Here is a 23330-nt window from a genome sequence, read left to right on the forward strand (position 1 = left end):
TTCATTAAAATAATGAAAATAAAAAAATAAAAAATGACAATGACGATGATCATTCCCCTTGGGACCTGTGGAATATACATTAGCTTATTTGCTTTAGTTGTAAATATTTGTCATGTATTATTGTTTTTCTGACATGTTCTACATCCTGGAGGACCCCCTCACTATGGATCGATTGGAATGAAAGTAAATCTAATCTAATGCCATTTTTTGTACACACACTAGGCAGTCTGCATTGATACATCAACAAATCAGCAGCTTCAGTCATGGTGTAATCATCAGCACATACAACATGATGGCTCTTTTTTACCATTTTGTCACACTGCTATGTCAACCCACCTTATCATGATTCCATACAACTGACTGACACGTGCACACTACTTCACTGTCATGACTTGAATCAGCAATGGAGTGTCACATGATCACCTGGTACCAGTTACACACCATCTATGGTGATAGACAGTGACCAGCTTAATAATTATCCAACAGTGTCATCCCTACTGGCTGTCTCTGATGTTATGAGTATGTACACATCAATAGTTGAGCAGCTCTGATAAACATAGTAGTGCCAATAACAAATAGTCGTGGAAACCTACACTCACTCTAACACTTTCTTTTGGCAATGATGAGTTAGTAGTAGTGTTACAATATGCATTGATGAATTCATTCCTCTTGACATTTTCACGTGATATCCAACGATATATCTATAAAGCAGAAATATTTATTCCTGTTGGTGGAGAAAGCTAATTCTTGAATGTCTATGAAGCAACACAAATGTTCATGGCAAATGAAGGAAATTTATAAAATATTCAAGGAAGTTCAAAATTCGTGTTAATATTGATAAAAAAAGCTTAAAATACTATTTACTACCGGGCTACTCATCTATCTAACCACTCAAAAAGTTAGCACATCTTGCATATATCTACTCATTAAAGCTGCTGCAATTCTGTTTTACATATCGAGCAGTCATTGTAGGAAAACGTTATACTTTTATAGAGAGTATTCATAAGAAAATATGTATTTAATCAACAGTTCCACAGCCCAGAGTTATTTCCCTTCCACTTCAAAGCTTTGATTAGTGACCATATACAGCATAATGTAACAGCCTAAGATTCACCTATTGAATAATACAATACATATGACTAATTTACATCATAAAACTCAATAATTCTTGTATGAAAACATGTATGTATGATCATGTTCTAATTTCCATTTACACCTATAACTGTATAATGTCACAAGAAGTAAATATCAGACTTTAAATGAAATGTTAAACAATAAAAACACTGATAATTGAATGAAATGTTTTGTTAAAACTTCTCTTTTATGTTTGTTAAAAGCCACTGCTAAATTTTCTCAGGGCGCTATCGCCAGAAATATCATATGTATTCCAACATCAAGACATCCATCTTACAGTGGATTAAAAAAAAATCTTTCTTTAATAATATGTTATAAGCCAATTAAACACAATGCTTAATTATTTTTTCTGTGAGGCTTGATGGTTCAGGATAGCTGCCTATGTACAATGGCACCGTACACATTCATAGAAATTACTCTTGATAAAACTCTGGTCAAAAATGAACTGGAAAATATTACAAGACACCATTTCGTATTTACTGAGATTATTTTTTTAATGCACTACTGGCCATTGAAATTGCTGCACCACGAAGATGATGTGCTACAGACGCAAAATTTAACCGACAGGAAGAAGATGCTGTGATATGCAAATGGTTAGCTTTTCAGAGCATTCACACAAGGTTGGCACCGGTGGCAACACCTAAAATGTGCTCACATGAGGAAAGTTTCCAACGGATTTCTCATACACAAACAGCAGTTGACCAGCGTTGCCTGGTGAAACGTTGTTGTGATGCCTCGTGTAAGCAGGAGAAATCTATACCATCACGTTTCCAACTTAGATAAAGGTCAGATTGTAGACTATCGCGATTGTGGTTTATCGTATCGCGACATTGCTGCTCATCTTGGTCGAGATCTAATGACTGTTAGCAGAATATGGAATCGGTCGGTTCAGGAGGGCAATACAGAATGCCGTGCTGGATCCCAACGTCCTCATATCACTTGCAATCAAGACAACAGGCATCTTATCCACATGGCTGTAATGGATCGTGCAGCCATGTCTCGATCCCTGAGTCAACAGATGGCTATGATTGCAAGACAACAACCATCTGCACGAACAGTTCGACGACATTTGCAGCAGCATGGACTATCAGCTCGGAGACCATGGCTGCGGTTACCCTTGACGCTGTATCACAGACAGGAGCGCCTGCGATGTTGTACTCAATGACGAACCTGGGTACATGAATGGCAAAACGTCATTTTTTCGGATGAATCCAGGTTCTGTTTACAGCATCATGATGTTCACATCCATGTTTGGCGACATCGCGGTGAACGCACATTTGAAGCGTTTATTTGTCATCACCATACTGGCGTATTACCCGGCGTTATGGGATGGGGTGCCATTGATTACACGTCTCAGTCACCTCTTGTTCGCATTGACATCTCTCAGCACAGGTAGCAGCATTAGGTGAGCAGTAACAGCGACAAATGGTTAAAATATCAAGATAGATATTGAAACAACAGAATATCATTTCTTGTGTAAACGAAGAAGGAAAAAAGAAAGCTATTTTGTTATCACTCTTTAATATTTGGAGTACATTTCAATTGATGAAATAATATTTTCATTCACAAAATAAATGTGTGCATAGATGCTATAAGTGATGGTGCTGAGATGTGTAAGAACATCATAATCAATATCCTTGCCAGCAAGCTACCTATAAGCAGACAATAGTTGGCGAGCCTTAGCTTCTAAAACTTTCTGTAGTCTACCATCTTTTCTGGTGAATATGGCACTGTCGTGTCCCACCAATAATGCAAGTTAGCAGTGAGGGTGTGTAGGCAGTAGTAGGTGTTGTGACTCGCCAATCTTTCAAAGTGCCGCCGCGCAGTTACGCACGTCCTCTATATGCGGCGCTGTCTGCCAGCCATGCAGCAGCAGCACCACCTAAATGCCAGCCTGCCAGCATCCGCTAGAATTGGACTCACTTATGATTTGACTGTTAAAGTGTACACACACCTTACTCTGTTTACTTGATCTGTGACTTTCATGTATTGCGTCTTCCTTGAAATATATTTGTTCAACTTGAAGTTATTACAATTGGCGACAAGAATGGGATTTTTCTTGTCAGCAGTAGACACACATACACTATGTATGTGTGTCTAATGCTGACAAAGGCCTTAATGGCCAAAAGCAATAATTGTGTGAATCTTTTCGTTGTGCCTATCGTGACTCAGCATCTACACTATATGGTGAGTAGCAACTTTCCTTCTCTGGTATTGTTAAAGTGGTAAAAGTTATGAAGAAAAATATCCAGACAGGTAGCAAAAGTAATTTTAAGTTATACAAGCTGGGAACCGAAACAGTTGTGGCATAGAGAAAGACCGATGGACAGTCAAGAATCGCAAAAAGTCAGGAACTAACACAACAAAATTGTATTTCATAGGTAAGCCCATAGGAAGAAGATTTACAAAATAAAGGAAATATGACAAAACAAGAAACTACACAGACAAGTACTGGAGGCAAAGAGGAAGCAGACACTATGGGTTAAAATGGATGAAACACAATTAAAATGCAGAAAAAGATAGATGAAAACATTAGACACTTGATAAAAAGATAACACAGCTGTAATGAGACAAGCAAAAACTCAGCAAGCAGAATTCATCACCGAGTGGAATGAGCAGATCTAAAAATGTAAATAACGGAGTCACATCCATGAAATAAGAATCCTGCAGGTTGAAGAAGTTGCACAAAAAATTATAGACAGTCAACTCACTTTTTATTTCTGTACAAGACAAGGTGAAAAATGTAGGAAAAAAGGTAACTGAAAACAGTGAAAGCAGTGAGAGTGAGACAGAAATCATCAAGGTCAAGATGGAATTTACAATGATTGCCACCACTGTGATAATTAAAAATAATAACATGGACATCTTTGTAACGGATATTTTACAGAAAGTTGCTGGAAACCTTAATACAGGGGTAAACAACATCGTATTAACTGGTTTGGAAGAAGCACAAGCTTCGATAGTGATTGCAACAAATTCCAACCATGTCAAAGACTATATCTAATGACATTTTTGTGCAGGCTTAAATGGGGAAATGAGCAGACACAAAAATGATAGATTATGCAGTGAAGCAGATGGAAGTAGAAGCAGACAACTGGGCAAATTCCCTGAAATTAGACAAGATGACATATGATTAGTCTCAAAAATATTTCACACAGAAATATCGGTCAAAGTAAATACAAGGATAGGTCAAGAATGAACTGAGACTACAAGCATATAATAGACAGATGGATGAGTAGCTAACCCGCATGTTACACAAGTCACTTGAATTAATTAGATCAGTAATGAACAAAGTATTGGTGCAATATGGAGACATGTCATTCAGTGTGATAGTAAAAAAGGAGGAGCGAGCAAAAATTATTTTAAAATGCATAGGAAGGGGGTACAAACTACTCAAATCATGAATTCAGAGCTGAACAGCCAGCAGACCAGCAGCACACCAACAATTGGCAATGCAAAGTGTAGAATGACAGATGGCGAGAAGGCAGGTTTGGCTACACAAGGGAAATTTTCCAAGGTCATGGCAAGGACCACAGCAGATGCAGCAACTCTGGAGCAGGCTCATACCCACACAAACATGAGATGAGACAACAAACAGGTGAAGCAAGATATGAAGAGAGCCATGGTAACTGTTGACAGCAATGAGGAAACTGTAAATGTGATGAGAGGCAGTACTTCAGGAACAGAGGAGAGAAGGAAATATATAGACCCTGTTGCACCAATTGCAAATGGCACCTTTACAAACTGTAACACAGAAATGGGATATGATTAGAGGAATAAAGTTCAATAAGTAGTCAATAAAAAGCTTAATGATGCAAAGCAGTTAGTGAACAGTAACAAAATAAATTGCAATAAAGTGGTTAAGATAAATGATAAAGCATTGGGTAATAATAAAGTCAAGTCAGTTAAAGCTGATTTTATAGGTACGAAAGAGATTATAACTGATTCAGAAGAATAATATGGTAATGCCTAAGAAGATGATCCAAAAGTACCAAACACTTCTAATGCTGAGCCATTGAATGACCTTGCAACATTATCCAAAGTAGTGGAGGGTGTGTATATGTAAGACAGGTGGATGTCATGACATGAAAACAAGTCAATGCATGTGCTCTCAACAACAGCATTTCCTGAACCAGAAACTGAATTAAAGGAGATAAGATAAGCACAAGAACAAGACTAAAATTGTAACATTATTCGAGGTGTTAGACTGGAACATAAGCAAACTAAAATTACAGTAGCCGAATGGCACCAGAACAAGTACAACAACAAGGCTAAAATTGTAACACTATTTGAGATGTTACACAAGCACACTAAAATTATGAAAGCTGCATGTTGCACCTCCAGAACCAGACCTAGAAAATGTTTCTAAATTAAAGAAATGATGTAACAGTTTGAAAGTGAATTTCCATGCAAAGACAAAGATGTATGAAATGGAAAACAATTTATGCAAGGCAAATAATTGTTTAAAATATGTATATTCTGTCAAAAAGAAATAATTGGAAACTGTAAAAATGAGAATAAAAGTATTTAAAGAAGGTAAGGGCTCAACTACAAAAATCAATTAAAGAGAGCAGGGTAAAGGAAGATAGATTGATGCTGCAAAATCCACTAGTTCCAAGTGTACTCACAAAGAGATAGCATCTACTCATCATTACCGATTTCATCCGAATTTATGGCTTATGTAATGCTTGTTCAGAAATGAGTCATGGGCCTAGCGAGGCTTGAGCCATTCATGTTAGTACTGTTTCCAGGAAGAGGTTGGCGCAGCAGAAAGAGTATATAAAGTTAAACTGGGGGTAATGGGGTTGAGTCTTTGTGGTTTCTTTTCTTTCCCCCCCTAATTAATTACACTGCAAATAAACTGAAATAACGTCCAACGTATCGTATTTATTAGTGTTTTTATAAAAGGTATGAAAAAGAAATGAAATTTTCCAGGAATGATTTGTAAGGCATACAGAAGACCTTCATACCTAAAATTAAACACTTTTGTTATTATCTCGCATTTACATATGCTGGGGTCATATTCATCTTAAAAACAGGGGCATCTTGCACATGCTATAAACATCACATTTATTATGATTTCATCATGGTTTTAAAGAATCTAAAGAAAACTTAACTGGTTTGCTTTCATAAATGGCTCTCCCTCATCGGAGAGTGTGGCAACAAACCATGTACAATGCATAATTTCACTTACTAGCCTGTCAATCAGTCAGTAAAATCTGGGTGGGAGATTACTTATGCCACCCTGGCAAACCAAAGCAATGCTTCTCCCACCTCTCAATGGTGGACCATGGAAGTGGTTCATTACACCTACTACCTTTTCAAAGACACTTGTGAAAGATAGCTATGTGGCTTCTCTTAATATGGAGTCCTACAAATATTCTTTCCTCTCTTCTTACTTGAATTACTAATGAGAAGTTCTCTCAGCTGCATATGTACATGAATTCATGTGCCCTTTGTCCACGGTTTCCACAAAGCTTTTGATGAGACCGATTAAATGTGTAGTGTAAGTTCTTTTTGTAAAGGTTTTGTAAAGGCAGAAGTGTTCCTCCTTGATAGGTGATTGTTGTACCCAATAGTGCATTTTTCTATCTCTGTAGACATACCAGTATAGAAAGCAATAGTGTTTAGTGTACCTGGGGTGCATGCCGAGAAAACTTCAATTACCTTGAGATCTCGAGATTGGAACCTTGGGATGTTTGATGAGAAAGTAATCTTCCTTCTCTGTTGTGGCACGTCCATCACTGTATTCATTTTCAGTCATTAACTCATTCTTAGGTGGGAAGGCAGGGGTAATGGTGTTTCCAGCTCTTGTTTATTACAAAATTGCTTGTATTGAGATTCATCAAAGTTTACTGACAGCCCATTTATCAAGAACCAGTTTGCTGGAACTTGATTCTTTTTAGTGTCTGTTTAGCTGGACTGTTATTTCATAAACTAGATCTAGATGTGTACTCAACATTGCCTTGGTATGTATGCATTCCAATTCCATTAACCCATCTCTCCCCCCCCCCCCCCCCCCCCCATCTTACTGTCCATCTCTTCTGCCCTCCTCTTTGTCCCTCTTCTTCTCATCCCTTCAACCTCTGTTTACCTTCTCCAACCCCTCCCTCTCTATGTCCATATCCTCCTGCTCCTCCCCCTGCCCATATGCTACTCCTGCCCCCTCCCCCCCCCCCCTCTCTGTCCATCTCCTCCACTCCTCTTTCCCCTTCTCTTTTTCTGTCCATTTACTCCTCCCTATCTCTCAGCCTATCACCTCCCCCCTTCCACCCCCCCCCCCCCCCCCCCCCCGCGCCACTCTCTCTCTGCCCAGGTCCTCCTCTTTCTTTCCTCTACCCATTTCCTTCTACTCCACCCTTTGTCTACCTTTTCCTCTTCTCTTTCTCTGTCCATTTTCCCCTCTCCCTAGCTCTCTATCCACCTCCTCTTCCTCACTACCTATGAACATGTTCTCCTTACCCCCACCCCCACTTTCTGTTCATGTCCTCCCCCTTTCTCTCACCACATTATCACTCCTACACTAGGACACTGCTGGGTCTTACCCGCACAGTATCTTTTCCCAGGTAGTAATATGTGTGTATACATGACATTTATGTAAAAATATATTAAATATATGTGACATGTCCATATGTGGGAAGAACTGAGGGAAAGATTTCACCCTGCAGTTTTGTTTCCATGTAGTTCAATGTCTATGATGTCATATCTCCTGAACTGAATGTCACACAATGATATAAGGGGCAATCAAAAACCTTTTGTTCAAAAGCCATACAGTCCAGAATCAGTATGCCACACAGGCAAAATCACTGTGAGCACTGAGGCAATCACCCCCATGAAGCACCATGTTGAAGAAAATCATCACGCACTTCGCATGAAGAAGTCCTTAACTGCCTGCTGCACATCTTTGTCCAACAGGAATCTACAACCCTTCAAGGACTTTTTTAAGAAACTGTAGATATGATAATCATGTAAGGGGGAACCAAGCGAGGTGGCGTAGTGGTTAGCACACTGTACTCGCATTCGGGAGGATGATGGTTCAATCCCGCGTCCGGCAATCCAGATTTAGGTTTTCCATGATTTCCCAAAATCGCTTCAGGCAAATGCCAGGATGGTTCCTTTGAAAGGACATGGCCAGGTTTCTTCCCCATTCTTCCCTTATCTGATGAGACCAATGACCTCGCAGTTTGGTCTCTTCCCCCAAATAACCCAACCCCAACATAAGTAAGACTATATGGCAAGTGCTTGAGTGTCTCCCACTTGAGTTGGTATAACTTCTGCATTGCAAAACTTGTGATATGGGGACATGCACTATCATGAAGTAGCAGCACCTCTTGGCGCACCATTCAGCGAACAGTGGTTTTCGACAGACACGCTGCGCACCCACATTCTTCATTTTCCAATAGATGTCTACCACAGTTTGTCCTACAGCCACCAAGAAAGAGTAACTGCTTGTTGGTCCTGTATGGACGCATTTGGTGATAATGTCATCATAGTTCACATTTCTGCATTTACCACAAGGATATCAGAGGGACATGACTGCCGCACTAATCCCTAGCCTACTTGTTGGTGCTTATATACCCACATCAGAAACACTGTTGCACATCTGCTATAGCCGTGGCCATAAATGGAAGCTTTTTGATCATCCCTTATATAATTTCATAGGTACATGCAGCACCATATGCGGATATGGCCTGCTAAATGTGTTGTGAATAGAGTTATTAGCAAAGAGGTAATACATTTGAACATCATGCAAGATGCAGCAGTTTTTCGAGCATCTCAGTGTTTATGGCATCATATCTCCTGAACTATCTGTCATACAATGATACTAATTTGCAGATACATTCAATGGTAGAGGGGAATACTGTCTGCAAAATTTGTTGCAAATACAATTAGAAGTAAATAAGTAATAAATTACAATATCACATATAATGCAGCAGTTTCACTACATGGAGATCAAAAATGTAGTAAGTGATAAATTTTTTCATTTAATCTTTTTGTGGCAGTTGTCACAGAGAAAAAATTTCATAAATGTTTGAAATTATGTGTAAAGTTTGTTGCAAGTAACTAAGTGCTCTCATTCTCAAACACTGGGTGAATAAAGTCTGGGTATTCGCACGTCATAGGCTACACTACTTCTATACTCAGTACCTCTGACTAAAAAAAAGATCAGAACTGCAGAATTTGAGATGTGATACAATAGAAATTTTGTTGATGTTGAAGTGATGTAAAACAAATTTGTATTCACACTTCCAAACTCCTCAGAAAAGCAATAAAATAACATTTAAAGAGTCCAAATTTCAAAAACTCACACAGAATATCACTGTACCAGAGCCTCTTTTTTTTACGATCAAGCATTACACACACACACACACACACACACACACACACACACACACACACACACACACACACACACACACACACACAAATGTGTATGGATTCTTTTTTATGCTATCCCTGCCCTTTCTTGATAAATAATTATATTGGAACATTTACTATTATTGACATTAAGAGTCACCTGTGACTCCCTCCACAATGTGTGGGTAAATATTTATATCAAATTCAGTTGTACCAAATTTGAGTACTTACAATGAGAGTCCAACATTAACAGTGTAGAAAACTGCAGACATCAGGTAGAATGCCCCAGCAAAACTTGCAATGGTGGCATTGTACACAGCTGTGTAGAGAGGCGATGCTACCAATGGCATAACAGACTCCAGTGCTGCAGTCAGGGAGAATACACTACCTGTAACACAAGGAATTGGCCTTTTTAACAAATGAATATTTATTACTATCAGACAAAAGAAAATAAACATCAAATTTATCCCATTTATCAAAGATAAGTAGTCATATAGCATGAAAAGAAGAAACCAAGTCTAAAAATTTATATGCTTTTTAAAATCAGCAAACATACAGATTACATAAGCCAGCCAGCCAACAACAGATTACATTAAGATTGTAGTTATGATGTTACTTCCTCAAGTGGCACTGGGAAGTCCACATGCAATGTGCAAAATGTGAACATCAAGACAGACAATAATATTAGGTTGGTACATAAGTTCATAAAGTTTTTGTTTTTTATGCTGGTATTCCAGTTGCTATGGGTTTATTTATCAATTATCATTTTTATTTGTAGTTCACTGTTGCTATTTGAGTTTCTATGTTGTCATTTGTCATTTGGAGATAGTGAGTGGAGCCTTGAACACTAGAAAATGGAGTGACAAGTGGAGAAATCTGAATATTTCTGACATATTCTTCTGACAGCAGTGGAAGCACCCAGAAACAATTTCACCAGGTATGAGGATAATGCCACTGGGCGGCAAAAGGTAAGGAAACAATTTTCTCATTTTAAGGAGAATTGTTTTGACATTAGTGGCTCTCCACATTCAGGAAGACCTCTGCAGCTGATGAAGATCATTATTCCACAATGATCCTAATCAGTGTACTTGAGAACTCTCAGATGCAATAAACTGTTATCGTTCCACCATCATGTGACATTTGCATACAATGAGGAAGGTTCAAAAATCGATTATATGGGTACCACATGCTCTATACCAAAATCACAAAAATCAGGGGGTGGCCATATGTGCATCTCTGCTTGCTCATTATCAATTGGCTCATGAAAGATATCGGCCATTCCTATCCTGCATCATTACTGGTGATGAGAAATTTTGTCTTTATGCTAACATAAGGAAAAGAAATGAATAGTTGCACCCAAACAATGCAGCAACTTCCCAATACACAGACCTGCATGCATCCACAAAAGATAATGTTATGCATCTGGTGGAACAGCAACAGTGTGGTGTACTACAATGGTTTCCTTGAGGTGTAACTGTCATTGCTGACATTTGTTGTCAACAACTGAGATGTCTCACAGATGCAAATCAAAGAACAAGTAGGAAGACTATGTGAAGTGATGCTACTCTTCTACAATCTCTTCCCACATTCTGCTATACTGACAAAAAACAATGTACAGGAGCTGGGTTGGGAAGTCATTCTGCAGCCACCTTATTCATCTGATCTTGCACCCTCAGATTTTCACCTATTCCACTCTCTATTGAAAAACTTTCAAGAAACTTGCTTTCCAAATGAAAATGTGTTCCAAATATGGCTCAATGAGTCCTTTGTCCCAAAACCACGTGATTCCTACAATCGCAGAAACAAAAATTTATCCCAGCATAGGCATATTCTTGGAAATAGCGAAGGAGAAATTATTATTGTTGATTAAAGTCTCTGTGGTATGTATATGTTGTGTTTATTACACATATGGAAAAATGCTACAAACTTATACACCGGCCTAATATATAAAATTTATACATTACAATTAATATACTTTAGATCATAAGGAAACCACACTGCCTTACAGAAATAAATGGGTGTGTGAGTTGTGCTTCTGTGAATGTGTGTGTGTGTATGCTGTTTAATTCAGAAGAAGGGCTTTTGGCCATAAGCTTTCTTGTTTAGCAGTCCTCCTGTTGTGCCTCTCTGCAATGTAACAGCTCCTTTATATGGTGAGTAGCACTCTATCCTTTTCATAATACAGTATTGTCATTATTTCATCCTGGATTTTTCCACTGATAAAAATAAAAATATTTTTATATACAGATATGATAACAGCAGTAATGCAGGACAGACTCTAATAATTGATAAGAAACTAGAAGCTAATATGAATAACAGAGTGCCTTCATTATTACACCCAAGATAAGATACACAAAAAAGGCCTTCTCTTGCTGCACTGTATTTTATTTCTCTCAAGTGTGTTTTACCTTTTTTCACTTTAATGCATCACCATTGGGATATAGAATGATACAGTTTTGTTTTTATATGTGTTATTTGTAGATTATAAAACAGTTCACATCTAATTTTTTATGTAAATACATGATTACTTACAGTTCATCATGTTTTTAGTTGGCATCTGCATTTCCTCTCATCTGGCCACATGCTGGAGGTTGCACAACAGCTCTGTTTACAAAACATAAGTATATTTTTATGTTCTGGACTTTTTTCTTCCCACTTTTCATCTTGTTTGCCTTTTTTGTTATGATGCACTATCAGTCTTCTGTTACTAATTATAGATATTTGATCCAAAACTGTGACTTCAAGATGTAGCTACTTTGAGTTCACTAAGTGTCTCATCCTGTTTGGCTTGTTTACATACATGTTGCCAACCTAACAAACTATATGCTGCAAACTAACATCTTCCTCCCTCCCTCCCTCCCTCTCTCTCTCTCTCTCTCTCTCTCTCTCTCTCTCCCCCCCCCCCCCCCCCCCCCCACACACACACACACACAAACACACACACACGAGAGAGAGTGTATGGTTGTAGAATATTGAATACAAATGTAATAGCTGTCAGAGAATGGTTGTTCAGCTGATTTGAGTTTTGGTTTAAATATTTTGTGGAAAGATTCACACATGAGTGAATGGAAAGGGTTTGGGTGGTATTGTTACTATTACTGTGATAATAGACCTCTATTGTAGTGTTGCTCTATTATTTTACTTATTAGTGTAAACAATAAGTTGTTTGTCATGTGTACTTGATCATTCAACTGGGATTTCTGATTGGTTTTCTGTACGTGGTAGTTTTGTTGCAGGAATAGGAGGTGTTCTTTATTGCTGGTCCTAACTATTTTCACGTCTTCTTCTCTAGGTATTGTGCAAATGTGGAGTGGTTTTTCACATTCTTCCATGCTATCATATGTTCTTTGTATCTGACATCAAATGTTCTGCCTGTTTGTCCTGTGTATCTGTCATCAAAAGTGTTTCACAGTAATTGATATAGATCTGCTTTCTGTGCTTGCTGCGGAGGATGGCCATGCAAACAAACTCGACAGTACCATATAGCCTACTAGCTCCACAGGTGATGAGAGCTGGAAGGAAGAAATTATGAGATAAAAGAAATTATTCAAATATTTAAGGGAGATGAGATTTTACTATGAAGGGAGAATGGAATTCAATAGCACTACAAGGACTGGATGGGAAAGGAGATAAAGGGGAAGTTGCCTAGAAAACTTTTGTTCAAAGAACAGTTTAATCATAGCTAACATCAAATGGTGGTTTAAGAATTTTTGCAGAAGGTGGTAAATGTGGAAGTGACCTGGAAATACTGGAAGGTTTCAAGTAGATGGCATAATGGTAAGACAAATCAAATACTGGAAAATCTAGGCTGGAGTAACTATAATGTTATGGAAAGGTAGATTGCTGCTCACCATATAGAGAAGATTTTGAATTGCAGACTACAACAAAAAGAGTGCTACAAATTTGAGCTTTTGACCACAAGCTCTTCTTCTAAGTCAGAAAACAAACACACATTCAAAAAAATGTTCAAATGTAAGTGAAATCTTATGGGACTTAACTACTAAGGTCATCAGTCCCTAAACTTACACACTACTTAACCTAAATGATCCTAAGGACAAACACACACACCCATGCCCGAGGGAGGACTCGAACCTCCACCAGGACCAGCCGCACAGTCCATGACTGCAGCGCCCTAGACCTCTCAGCTAATCCCGCGCGGCAAACACACATTCACACAAGCACAATTCTCTCACATATGACCACTGCCTCTGACTGCTAAGGGCAGACTGCATCTAGCAGCTATACCTGATTGTGGAGGGGGAGGGTTAGCAATCTGTGGATGGTGTGGGTAAGGAGGAGGCTGGGGTGGGAGGAATAATAGGAGGGCAAGTGTAGTGCCGCTTATGAGTGCTGCTGGGAGGTATGAGGATGGGAGGGGGGGAAGGAAAAAGAGAGAAGCAGAGGAGGGGGGAAAAACTAATGGACATGTTGGGGGAACAAAGACTGTGTAGTGCTAGAGTGGGAGGAGGAAAAGACATATGAGAATGTAGGATATACTGCAGGGACATTTCCCACCTGCACAATTTTCAGTTATAGCATTCGTAGGTGATGAGAAGGGATTGATCATATCCTTGATGTTATTCAGCACTGAACATGCAGTGAAGGAAAAGGAGAGGTTTTGAAAGGGAATTAACGTTCAGGAAAGAAAATTAAAACTTTGAGGTTTGTCAAGACATTGCAAGTCTGTCAGAGATGACAAAAGACTTGGAAGAACAGCTGAATGGAATACATATTGCCTTGAAGAACCACTACAAGATGAACATCAACAAAAGTAGAATTAGATTAATGAAATGTAATCAAATTAACTCAGGTAATTCGGTAGCAGTAGATGAGTATTGTTATTTGAGCAGCACAATGAGTGATGGTGGAAGAAATAGAAAGGATATAAAATGCGAAATTGCAACAGCAAGAAAAGAAGTTCTGAATATATATTACAGTGTTAACAAATATTTTCAGTAGCTGTTTGTCTGAGGTGTGGTTTTGTGCAGAAGTGTAGTGTGGATGCTAAACAGTTACAACAGGATGAGAATAGAAGCTTTTTAAATGTATTGGTGCAGAATAATGCTGAAAATTAGAGTGGTCAAACTGGATAACTAATGAAGATGTACTGAAATTAACCGTGGAGAAAAAAAATTTATGGCACAATTTAACTAAAAGAAGTGACTGGTTGATAGGAACATCCTGATGCATCAAGGAATCAACAATTTGGTAATGGAGGGAAGTGTGGGGATATAAAATGTAGAGGCACACCAAGTGTTGTCAACAGTAAATAGGTTCAAATGGATGTAGGAGGCACTAGTTTTCTTGAGATGAACAAGCTTGCACAGGACAGATTAGCAAGACTAGCTGCATCAGTCTAATCCTTGGATTGAAGACGATGACAATATCCTACAGATATCAACAGCTTTTTCTTCACATAATCTAATTCATTTATTATCAGGTGCAGTTGGCACAAGAATCTTAAATATACAGCATTTTTATTCAAAAGAAAGTGCTTTCAATTTACAGTTTTGCGTTTCATATTAAATGTTTCAGTTTCAACAGTCATAAAAGCATTGGAACAAGCTGCAGGCCTAGATCTTGAAGAAAAACTATTAATTTACGTAGAAGATGTGGTCATAACACCCAAACCATGAGAAGAACACTATCATATACTACATAAGTTATCAACTCCCTTGTATTACCATGGAGTCCCTACAAAACTGTGCAAATTACAATTTGAAAGAGAAGAAATAAAGTTTTTAGGAGACAATGTAAACACTCAAGCCATACCAGCAGATTCCCATTGATTAGTAGTGATCACATGAAATTCAGAACCAATGTATAATAACCAATTAAAATCATATTTAGAGTTGATTGGCTTCTTTGGGGATTCAGTGTTAAACACACCTCACTCACTAACACATTTGTAACAAAAATTCAATGGAAGTGGACTTCATAACATAGACAGAATTCCAAAAAAGCAATGAAGTTTATCTAATATTCTCTAAAATAAACAAAAGTATTAATATGATAAACTAATTATTTGATTTCAACAAGAAACCAAAAGAAAATATAAGCAGAAACTGAAACATTATGCCAGGTGGTTATAAGTAAAGTGCAGCTTTTCTCAGAGGTTCAGTGTGCACTGTAATTACCTTATTGCAGCAAAACTTGGTAGATATGCTAATGCGTTAATGTGAAATCGATTTATGCTAGAAAAAATTAGTTTCAAATTTGGCCACCAGATGCAAATCTGATACTGTGAGTGCAGGACTGATGAATAGAAATATTCCACATGTAATGGATTAGGAATAGCCTGTGGGCAGAAAAGATCAAGCAAGTGAAAAAGGCACAATGTTTATTTTATTATTAACCACCACTTACACAATTTGTTCAATATGAGCAATGGAAACATTGATGAGATGGTCATCCATAAAATGATGTGATCAGCAGATGCTTGCAGCAGTTCCAGTGAAATCTGAGCAATGTGTTTCTGTCTTCAGATGAGGTACAGACTGAATGTGTACTGATAAAGGCATTCTTTTAGATATCCACAGAGCCAAAACTACACGGATGCAAATCAGATGAATTTGCAGGCTATGCATATGGAAAACCTCTGGAGATAACACGTGTTTGGAAGGTCACATCAAGCAGATTTTTCACTGGACAAGTGACATGAGATGTTGCCCCATGTTGCATAAAAACAGTGGTTTCCACACAAATGTGCTCTTCCAAAGCAGGAATCACATGCTATAATGTGTAGACATCATGATACAGTTGACAAGTCCTGTGGGAGTATCCTCGTCAAAGAAGAATGGACTGAGCATAAAGATGCTTGTGAATCAACACCACACAGTTACGTAGGGTGAGAGCAACAGCAATTCGTGCACAACACACAGTTTAACAGTACCCCAAATTTAGCAGTTCTGTCTATTCACTGCACCCTGTAGTGCAAAATGAGCTTCATCACTCCATGAATATTGCCCAGCCATATGTCATAAATTTCAATCCGTGCCATATAACAAAAAGTAAATTCACAACATTGCTGCAAACCATGAAGTTTCACTTGATGAACCATCTGGATCTTGTACAAATACCAGTGTAATATAGACTGCAAAACTATCCATACTGCTGACACTGAATGAGCACTAGTACAACCCAGGGAACATGGTGCATTGTCACCTACAGTAACAGCAATCTCATCAACAACTTCCACTGGAATAGAGCTTCTTCTTTTTCCAAGCTCACCTATGTTTCTGAATTTCATCATCATCATCATCTTTAAGACATTTAATGACATCAGGCCTGTCCTCAGACCTCTCAGTCAGTTATACTCTCTCAATGAAGCACTGTAATTGCTGCCATTCACATAAAACAGTGTTACTAACAGTACACCATCTCTCTTCTCAACAGCCATAGTGTTTGCACATGTTATGGCTTGTTTAATAACAGCATGGATGTCATACCATCATACAAATAATATATAGCAATGTAGGAAAAGGTAGTGTGCTATTTACTGTAAAGAAGGTGAAGGAGAAGGAATAATAGTATATGGATGGCTGGCAAGACAAACACTGTCCATTGGAGTGTGTAGAATGCTAACAGGCACATCATCAGGAGGTTGCGGGGCAGTGTTCTGGGACAGGGAGGTGGGGAAAAAGGGGGAAAAGAAGGAGAGGAGGGGGAAAGATGGGCAGGTGCATTGACAGAGGATGGCAAATAAAGAGCGTGGGAGACGAGAATGGGGAGGAGATGATAGGACGGAGGGGGTGGAAGCTGTTGGGTGGAGATTGTGTGGACAGTATGTCACCACAAGCTGAGGCAGGGATAATTATGGGAGTGGAGAATGAGTTGTAAGGATAACTTCCATCTGTGCAGTTCAGAAAAGCTGGTGGTGAAGGGAAGGATCCAGATGGCTTGGGTAATGAAGCAACTGCTGAAATGAAGTGTGTTATTCTCAGCTGCATGTTATGCCACAGGGTGGTCTTAGCCACAGTTTGGCAGCTGCCATTCATCCTGGTGGATAGTTGGTTGGTAACCATACCAATACAAAAAGCTGTACAATGATTGCAGCAGAGCTGGTAAATGACACAGCTGCTTTCACAAGTGGCCAAGCCCCTTAAGGGGTAGGATAAACATGTGACAGGACTAAAACAGGAATTGCTAGGTGGGTGGATTGGGCAGGTCTTGCAACAGGGTCTTCTACAGGGATATGATCCTTGTGGCAAGGGGTTCGGATTGCAAGTGGCGTAGGAGTGGTCTAGGATGTTGTGGGGGTTGGGTGGGCAATGGAACACCACTTTAGGAGGGGTGGGGAGGACCTAAGATAGGGAGTCACTCATTTCAAGGCATGATGATAGGTGACTAAAGTTCTGGCGAGGATGTGGTTTAGCTGTTCCAGTCTGGGGTGGTGTTGGGTGACGAAGGGGGCACTCCTTTGTGGCTGGTTCTTAGGGGTGGTGGGAGGATTTGGAGTGCGAAGGGAAATGGCGCCGGAGATCAGTGTATGGACTAGGTCCGGGGGATGGTGACTATGTGTGAAGGCCTTGGTGAGATCCTCAGCAAACTGAGCAAGGGAGTTCTTGTCACTACAGATACAATGTCCTTGGGTGGCCCAGCTGTATCGGACATACAGCCTGGCTACCTGAGGACAGCTCTTCTCCTGTTTTGCTCCTTTTTCCCCAGAAAGGAGTCCAGTATTCAGCAACGCATATTTTCAATAATTTACCAGCAACCATTTGAGAGTTTAGTTTCAGACAAGGCAAAATTTAAACATAATTTAAAAGAATTTTTGTGGCCAACTCCTTCTATTCCATCCATGAGTTTCTCAACAAGTGCAGTAGACTATTTTAATGAAAATTTATTATACCTTAATTGTTGACAATACTTGGTTGTAACAGCCAAGTAACTACCTACTGTGTGAATGATGGATGTATGGAAAGCAGATGTAAGTCTTAAGTCTGTAAATAGTGGAAGTTTAATTTTAAATCTTGTACATAATCTGACTGTTCTTCACTGAGGATCACTGAAATGGATAATTTACTTTAATTTTTGTCAATACTTGGTTGTAATAGCCAGGAAACTAGCAAATGTCTGAATGATGGTTTTAATGAAAGCAGATGTAAGTATTAAACCTGTAAATATTAGAAGTTTATATTTAATTCATGTATATAATTTTACTGTTCATTGACAGAGGATCATTAAAATTAATGAAACTCAAGTTTTTCTAATTACATTTTTGCAATGTTTTTATCTGACATGTTCCACACCCAGGAGGATTCCCTCTTTTATGGGTCTGTGGAATGAATAATTAATCTAATCTAATCTAATCTACCTCCCTCCACCACAACCTTCTGATGCTGTGCCTGTTGGCAATCTAATCCCTGCACACTCTGCCAGACAGTGTTCATTATGCCCCCACCCACACACTACTATCAATTCTCCATCGCCTTCCCTGCCCCCACTGGATTGTTGTTTGTGTCCCATGTGACAGTTGCATTCTCGCCATAACAGCTGGAGTTGGTAATCATGTGCATGAAGTGTGCTCACTTATGTGTATGAATTGTGTATTTCTCTTTTGATGATGAAGGCTGTAGCCAAAAGCTTTATGTAAGAGTCTTTTAATCATGCCTGTCTGCAACTTAAAATGTATTCTTTATAGTAAGCAGTAATCTATCTTTTCCCACACAGTTGCTATTCCCACCAAGTGTTTCCATTGTTTGGAACAGTAAACAGCTTCAGATTTGCAACTGGTGGTCAAAATTGGAACTAATTTTCTTCCATCATATATCGGTTCTGCACAAACGCATTAGCATATCTACCAAGTTTCTCTGCCATATGATAATTGCAGCCCACTCTGGCCCTCTGTGAGTACCTGCATGTAGTTATAACCACCTGGTATGTGATACAGAAACAGAAGATGAAGCACACACACATTCAGACAAGGTAACACATAACATGTGTATCTATAAAACTACATGCTTATGTATAACTGTTCTTGGCCATGCATTGCTGTGGCTCAGTCTGGTTAAATAGAAAAGGAAAAAAAGAGAAAGCACACATTTCTAATCTGCATGAAAATTGTATATACATCGTAATCACCTCTTCCCTGTCTCTGAGAACCTCCTCCTCTCCCTATCTTTGCCTATTTCCTCCTTCCCTTCCACCCTCTCTGTCTATCACCTCCTCCCCATCTTTCTGTTCATCTTTCCCTCCTTCCCTCTCTCTCTCTACCTCCCCCTGCCTCCGTTTCCCCTGTCTATCACCTCCTCCCCCTTTCTATGTCCATCTTCTCCTCCCCACTCTCTCTCTATCTCCTCCTGCCCCCCCCCCTCTCTGTCCATCTTCCCCTTTCTGCTTTTTATGACAATTTCCATCCACACACCTCTCCAGCTCCTATTCCCCCTTCTCTCTGATCTCAAGTCTTTTTTGTTGTTACTGTAAATTCTGATTCTGTAGTAGTTTTGAACCATAAGCTAAAGAGTGAGTGAGGGAGTGAGAGTAAAAATTTAAAATAATTAGGTCAAGAACTTAACACTTTTGGTAATAATGTTTCCCCTATGTATATTATATATATATTTATAAAAACAAAGATGAGGTGACTTACCGAACAAAAGCACTGGCAGGTCGATAGACACACAAACAAACACAAACATACACACAAAATTCAAGCTTTCACAACAAACTGTTGTCTCATCAGGAAAGAGGGAAGGAGAGGGGAAGACGAAAGGAAGTGGGTTTTAAGGGAGAGGGTAAGGAGTCATTCCAATCCCGGGAGCGGAAAGACTTACCTTTGGGGGAAAAAAGGACAGGTATACACTCGCACACACGCACATATCCATTTTTATATATAATTTTTCCCACGTGGAATGTTTCCTTCTATTATATTGATATATATATTTATGTATTATATGTATTAAAGTAGGTATATATGTGTATTTGAATGCACTGTTGTGTCAAAATTTCAAAGCAATCAGTGTAGAACATTCAAAGATTTTAAGATTCTGAACAAACATACATTTACATTTTTATTCATACACATGTAAATATTCATTTGTTCAAAATCTTAAATCTCCAATTCTTCACAAATCGCCTCAAAATTTTGACACAATATTGAATTTGAATACACATGCATTTTAATACACCTACAAGAACATCATATGATATATAAACATATATTAAGACTAAAAACAGCCGACCAGTTGCAATGGATAAAGTAATCTTTACCTAGGTTTCGACAGATTTAAACCTGTCTTCTTCAGTCGCTTATGAGCTCTGCTACATCCATGTACTAATTTTTATTTACATGACAAACCCTATTTTCAAGGCTATATTTTATTTTGGACTGATGGATCTATACAGATATTTGTAAAAACGACAATGATACATCATTCCATATTAATGTAATACTGCCGCCTTCTGAAGAAGACAGGTTTAAATCTGTCGAAACCTAGGTAAAGATTACTTTATCCATTGCAACTGGTCAGCTGTTTTTAGTCTTATTACGTGGAACCGTTGCTGTTGCGCAGCTATGTTTAAAATACTAAACATATATTTTTATAAACATGTGCGTATTTTTAATACGGCAAGAAAAGCAATAATGAAAATCTCTTCTGATGTGATTGGCAATGACAGTATCAGTATAACCATGATTAAGAATGTTGTCGATATCTTAGTACCTGTCTTAACTGACATATTTAATTTTTCCCTTGTGAACGGAGTATACACCACTGCATGGAAAAGAAGCATAATTAGACCCATCCCTTAGATCGAAAACCCACAACTGCCTAGTGATTACTGACCAATTAGCATACTGCCTACTGTTTCCAAAGCACTTGAATATATTGTTCATGATCAAATCACTGAACACCTGCAGGAATTCAGCTTTTATGACAAATATCATTTCTATGCCGATGACCTCCAGCTCCACCTAAGCATCAGACCTGAAGATATAAACACTGTAATCGCTCAGATGAATGATGATCTGTCTTCAGTAGTGACATGGGTGAAAAACCTGTGGCTTAAACTAAATACAAGAAAGACACAACTAATCTTAATAGCCCATCAGAAATTAATAAGTTCTGATTTCTATGAACAGCTGCCACCTATTCTGCGCAATGGTATTCCAATACCATACAGAAAACAGTTAAGAACTTGGGTGTAACTTTGGATGAGCATCTCAACTGGGCAGAAAATACAGTCGCAGTGTGCCAGAAGATATCCGCTTGTCTCTATGCTCTCAAAAAGTTTTGGAACGTATTTCCACAGGACGTGAAATGCCAGCTCGTGCAATCACTCGTTCTACCGAACCTCCACTATTAAGAAGGCATGAGTAGTGAAAACAAAAGACAGTTAGAACTAACCACGAGTGCCTGTGTGTGTTACACCAGCAACATTCGCTGATATGATCATGTTAGTGCCTCATACTCCCAGCTAGGGTGGCTGTGGCAGGACAAATTGCATGACTACCACACTCTATGTCTACTTCACTGACTCCTCATCGTGCAAGCAGCCCAGTACCTTGCTTCAGAGATTAAACACCTTTCATCTTATCGTAATCGAAACATGAGGTCAGTGTTACTTGGTCTCCTAACTGTGCCCACTCATAAAACAAAAACTTTTGCAAACTCCTTCTCAGTTGACACTGTCTGCCTCTGGAACAAACTGCCCATTACCTTGCACAAAATTCAATTCCCTGCTGCTTTTAAGAAGAAGCTGAAGCCTTTCCTACTATCATCCTCATAATCTTTCCCACAAAATTAATGTACAAGGCCAATCCTCCCCTCTGCGAAATGGCAAAGCTAGAGTCTCCTATCTTGCTCCTTTCTCTTCTTCCTCTTCATCTATCTCTATTAGCCACACAATCTTCTTTTTCTTTATATTTCCTTAATTATGTTTCATCATGTCTCTATTTTCTCCTCCCTTCACCATCAGTCTTCCTCATACTCGCTACTGCTAGCACTCCTACCTAAAATCTGTCTCTTTCATAATGTCTAATTATAGCAGTACTTATCATCTATGAATGTAAACTGCATATGTATGTATAGTTCCAAGTGTGCCTTTGTAATTGTTTATTTCACTTTTGTACTAGATGTAGTTTAACATGGCTACTAAAATATAGGAAAGTAAAATAAGTAGAATGCCTGGTTAGATGTAAGAGTGAGCTTGATGGCCCTAATCTTGCCAGGTTAAACAAATTAATAAATAAATAAAAAATAAATAACTATTTGAATACAATACTGTGTCAAGATTTCAAGGCAATCAGTCAAGAATTTAAGGAGATTTACAACCTTGTAAAAATGAGCATTTACGTTTTTATTTATATAAATAGCATTAGAGACAAAAATATACAAACACATTTACATAGAAACTTACAAATAAATAAAACGCAGGTCACAAATGCAATACACAATGATCCCATTTTCACATCTGCATCCCTGACATGCCCCATAAAGTATTGAAAACAGTAACTACTATAACAATTTTCTTTAAACTGTCTTCTGTAGACAGTGGCCAGCTATTGTTGTGTAAGGGCCAATCAAAAGTGTAGCTAATTTAAGAAACTAACCATTAATATACAGCAAAATTATATATAATAGTTGTAATGACAAATCTAAAAGAAAAGGCTTGATGCTTTCCATTCTGATCATTCCCTGAGGTGGGTAAGAATCTTATTCATCCTTTCCTATCTTCCTGTTCTTTTCTTCTATATTACTAACAATTTTACTTAATATGCTCTGTTTCCTTTAACTAATTTGCAGTTTCTATTTTACTTAATTTAATTTGTAACTCATTACTATGAGTTGACATAAAAGTTTTCAGAGTATCATACTACCCCATAATTCCACTGTAACTGT

At 38.5% G+C, this 23330-nt stretch overlaps 1 protein-coding gene across 1 annotated transcript in view; it reads right to left on the reverse strand.

Annotated features, from left to right (window-relative positions):
* LOC124607281 (proton-coupled folate transporter-like) overlaps positions 1-23330 on the reverse strand; it is a 326877-nt gene that overhangs the window by 18807 nt on the left and 284740 nt on the right. The window contains exon 10 of the mRNA XM_047139560.1: positions 9724-9880. Coding sequence (XP_046995516.1) covers positions 9724-9880 — 157 coding nt within the window. The remainder of the gene's footprint in view (positions 1-9723; positions 9881-23330) is intronic.

Source organism: Schistocerca americana, chromosome 3 (genome assembly GCF_021461395.2).
Source record: "Schistocerca americana isolate TAMUIC-IGC-003095 chromosome 3, iqSchAmer2.1, whole genome shotgun sequence".
In the NCBI taxonomy this organism is placed as follows: domain Eukaryota; kingdom Metazoa; phylum Arthropoda; class Insecta; order Orthoptera; family Acrididae; genus Schistocerca; species Schistocerca americana.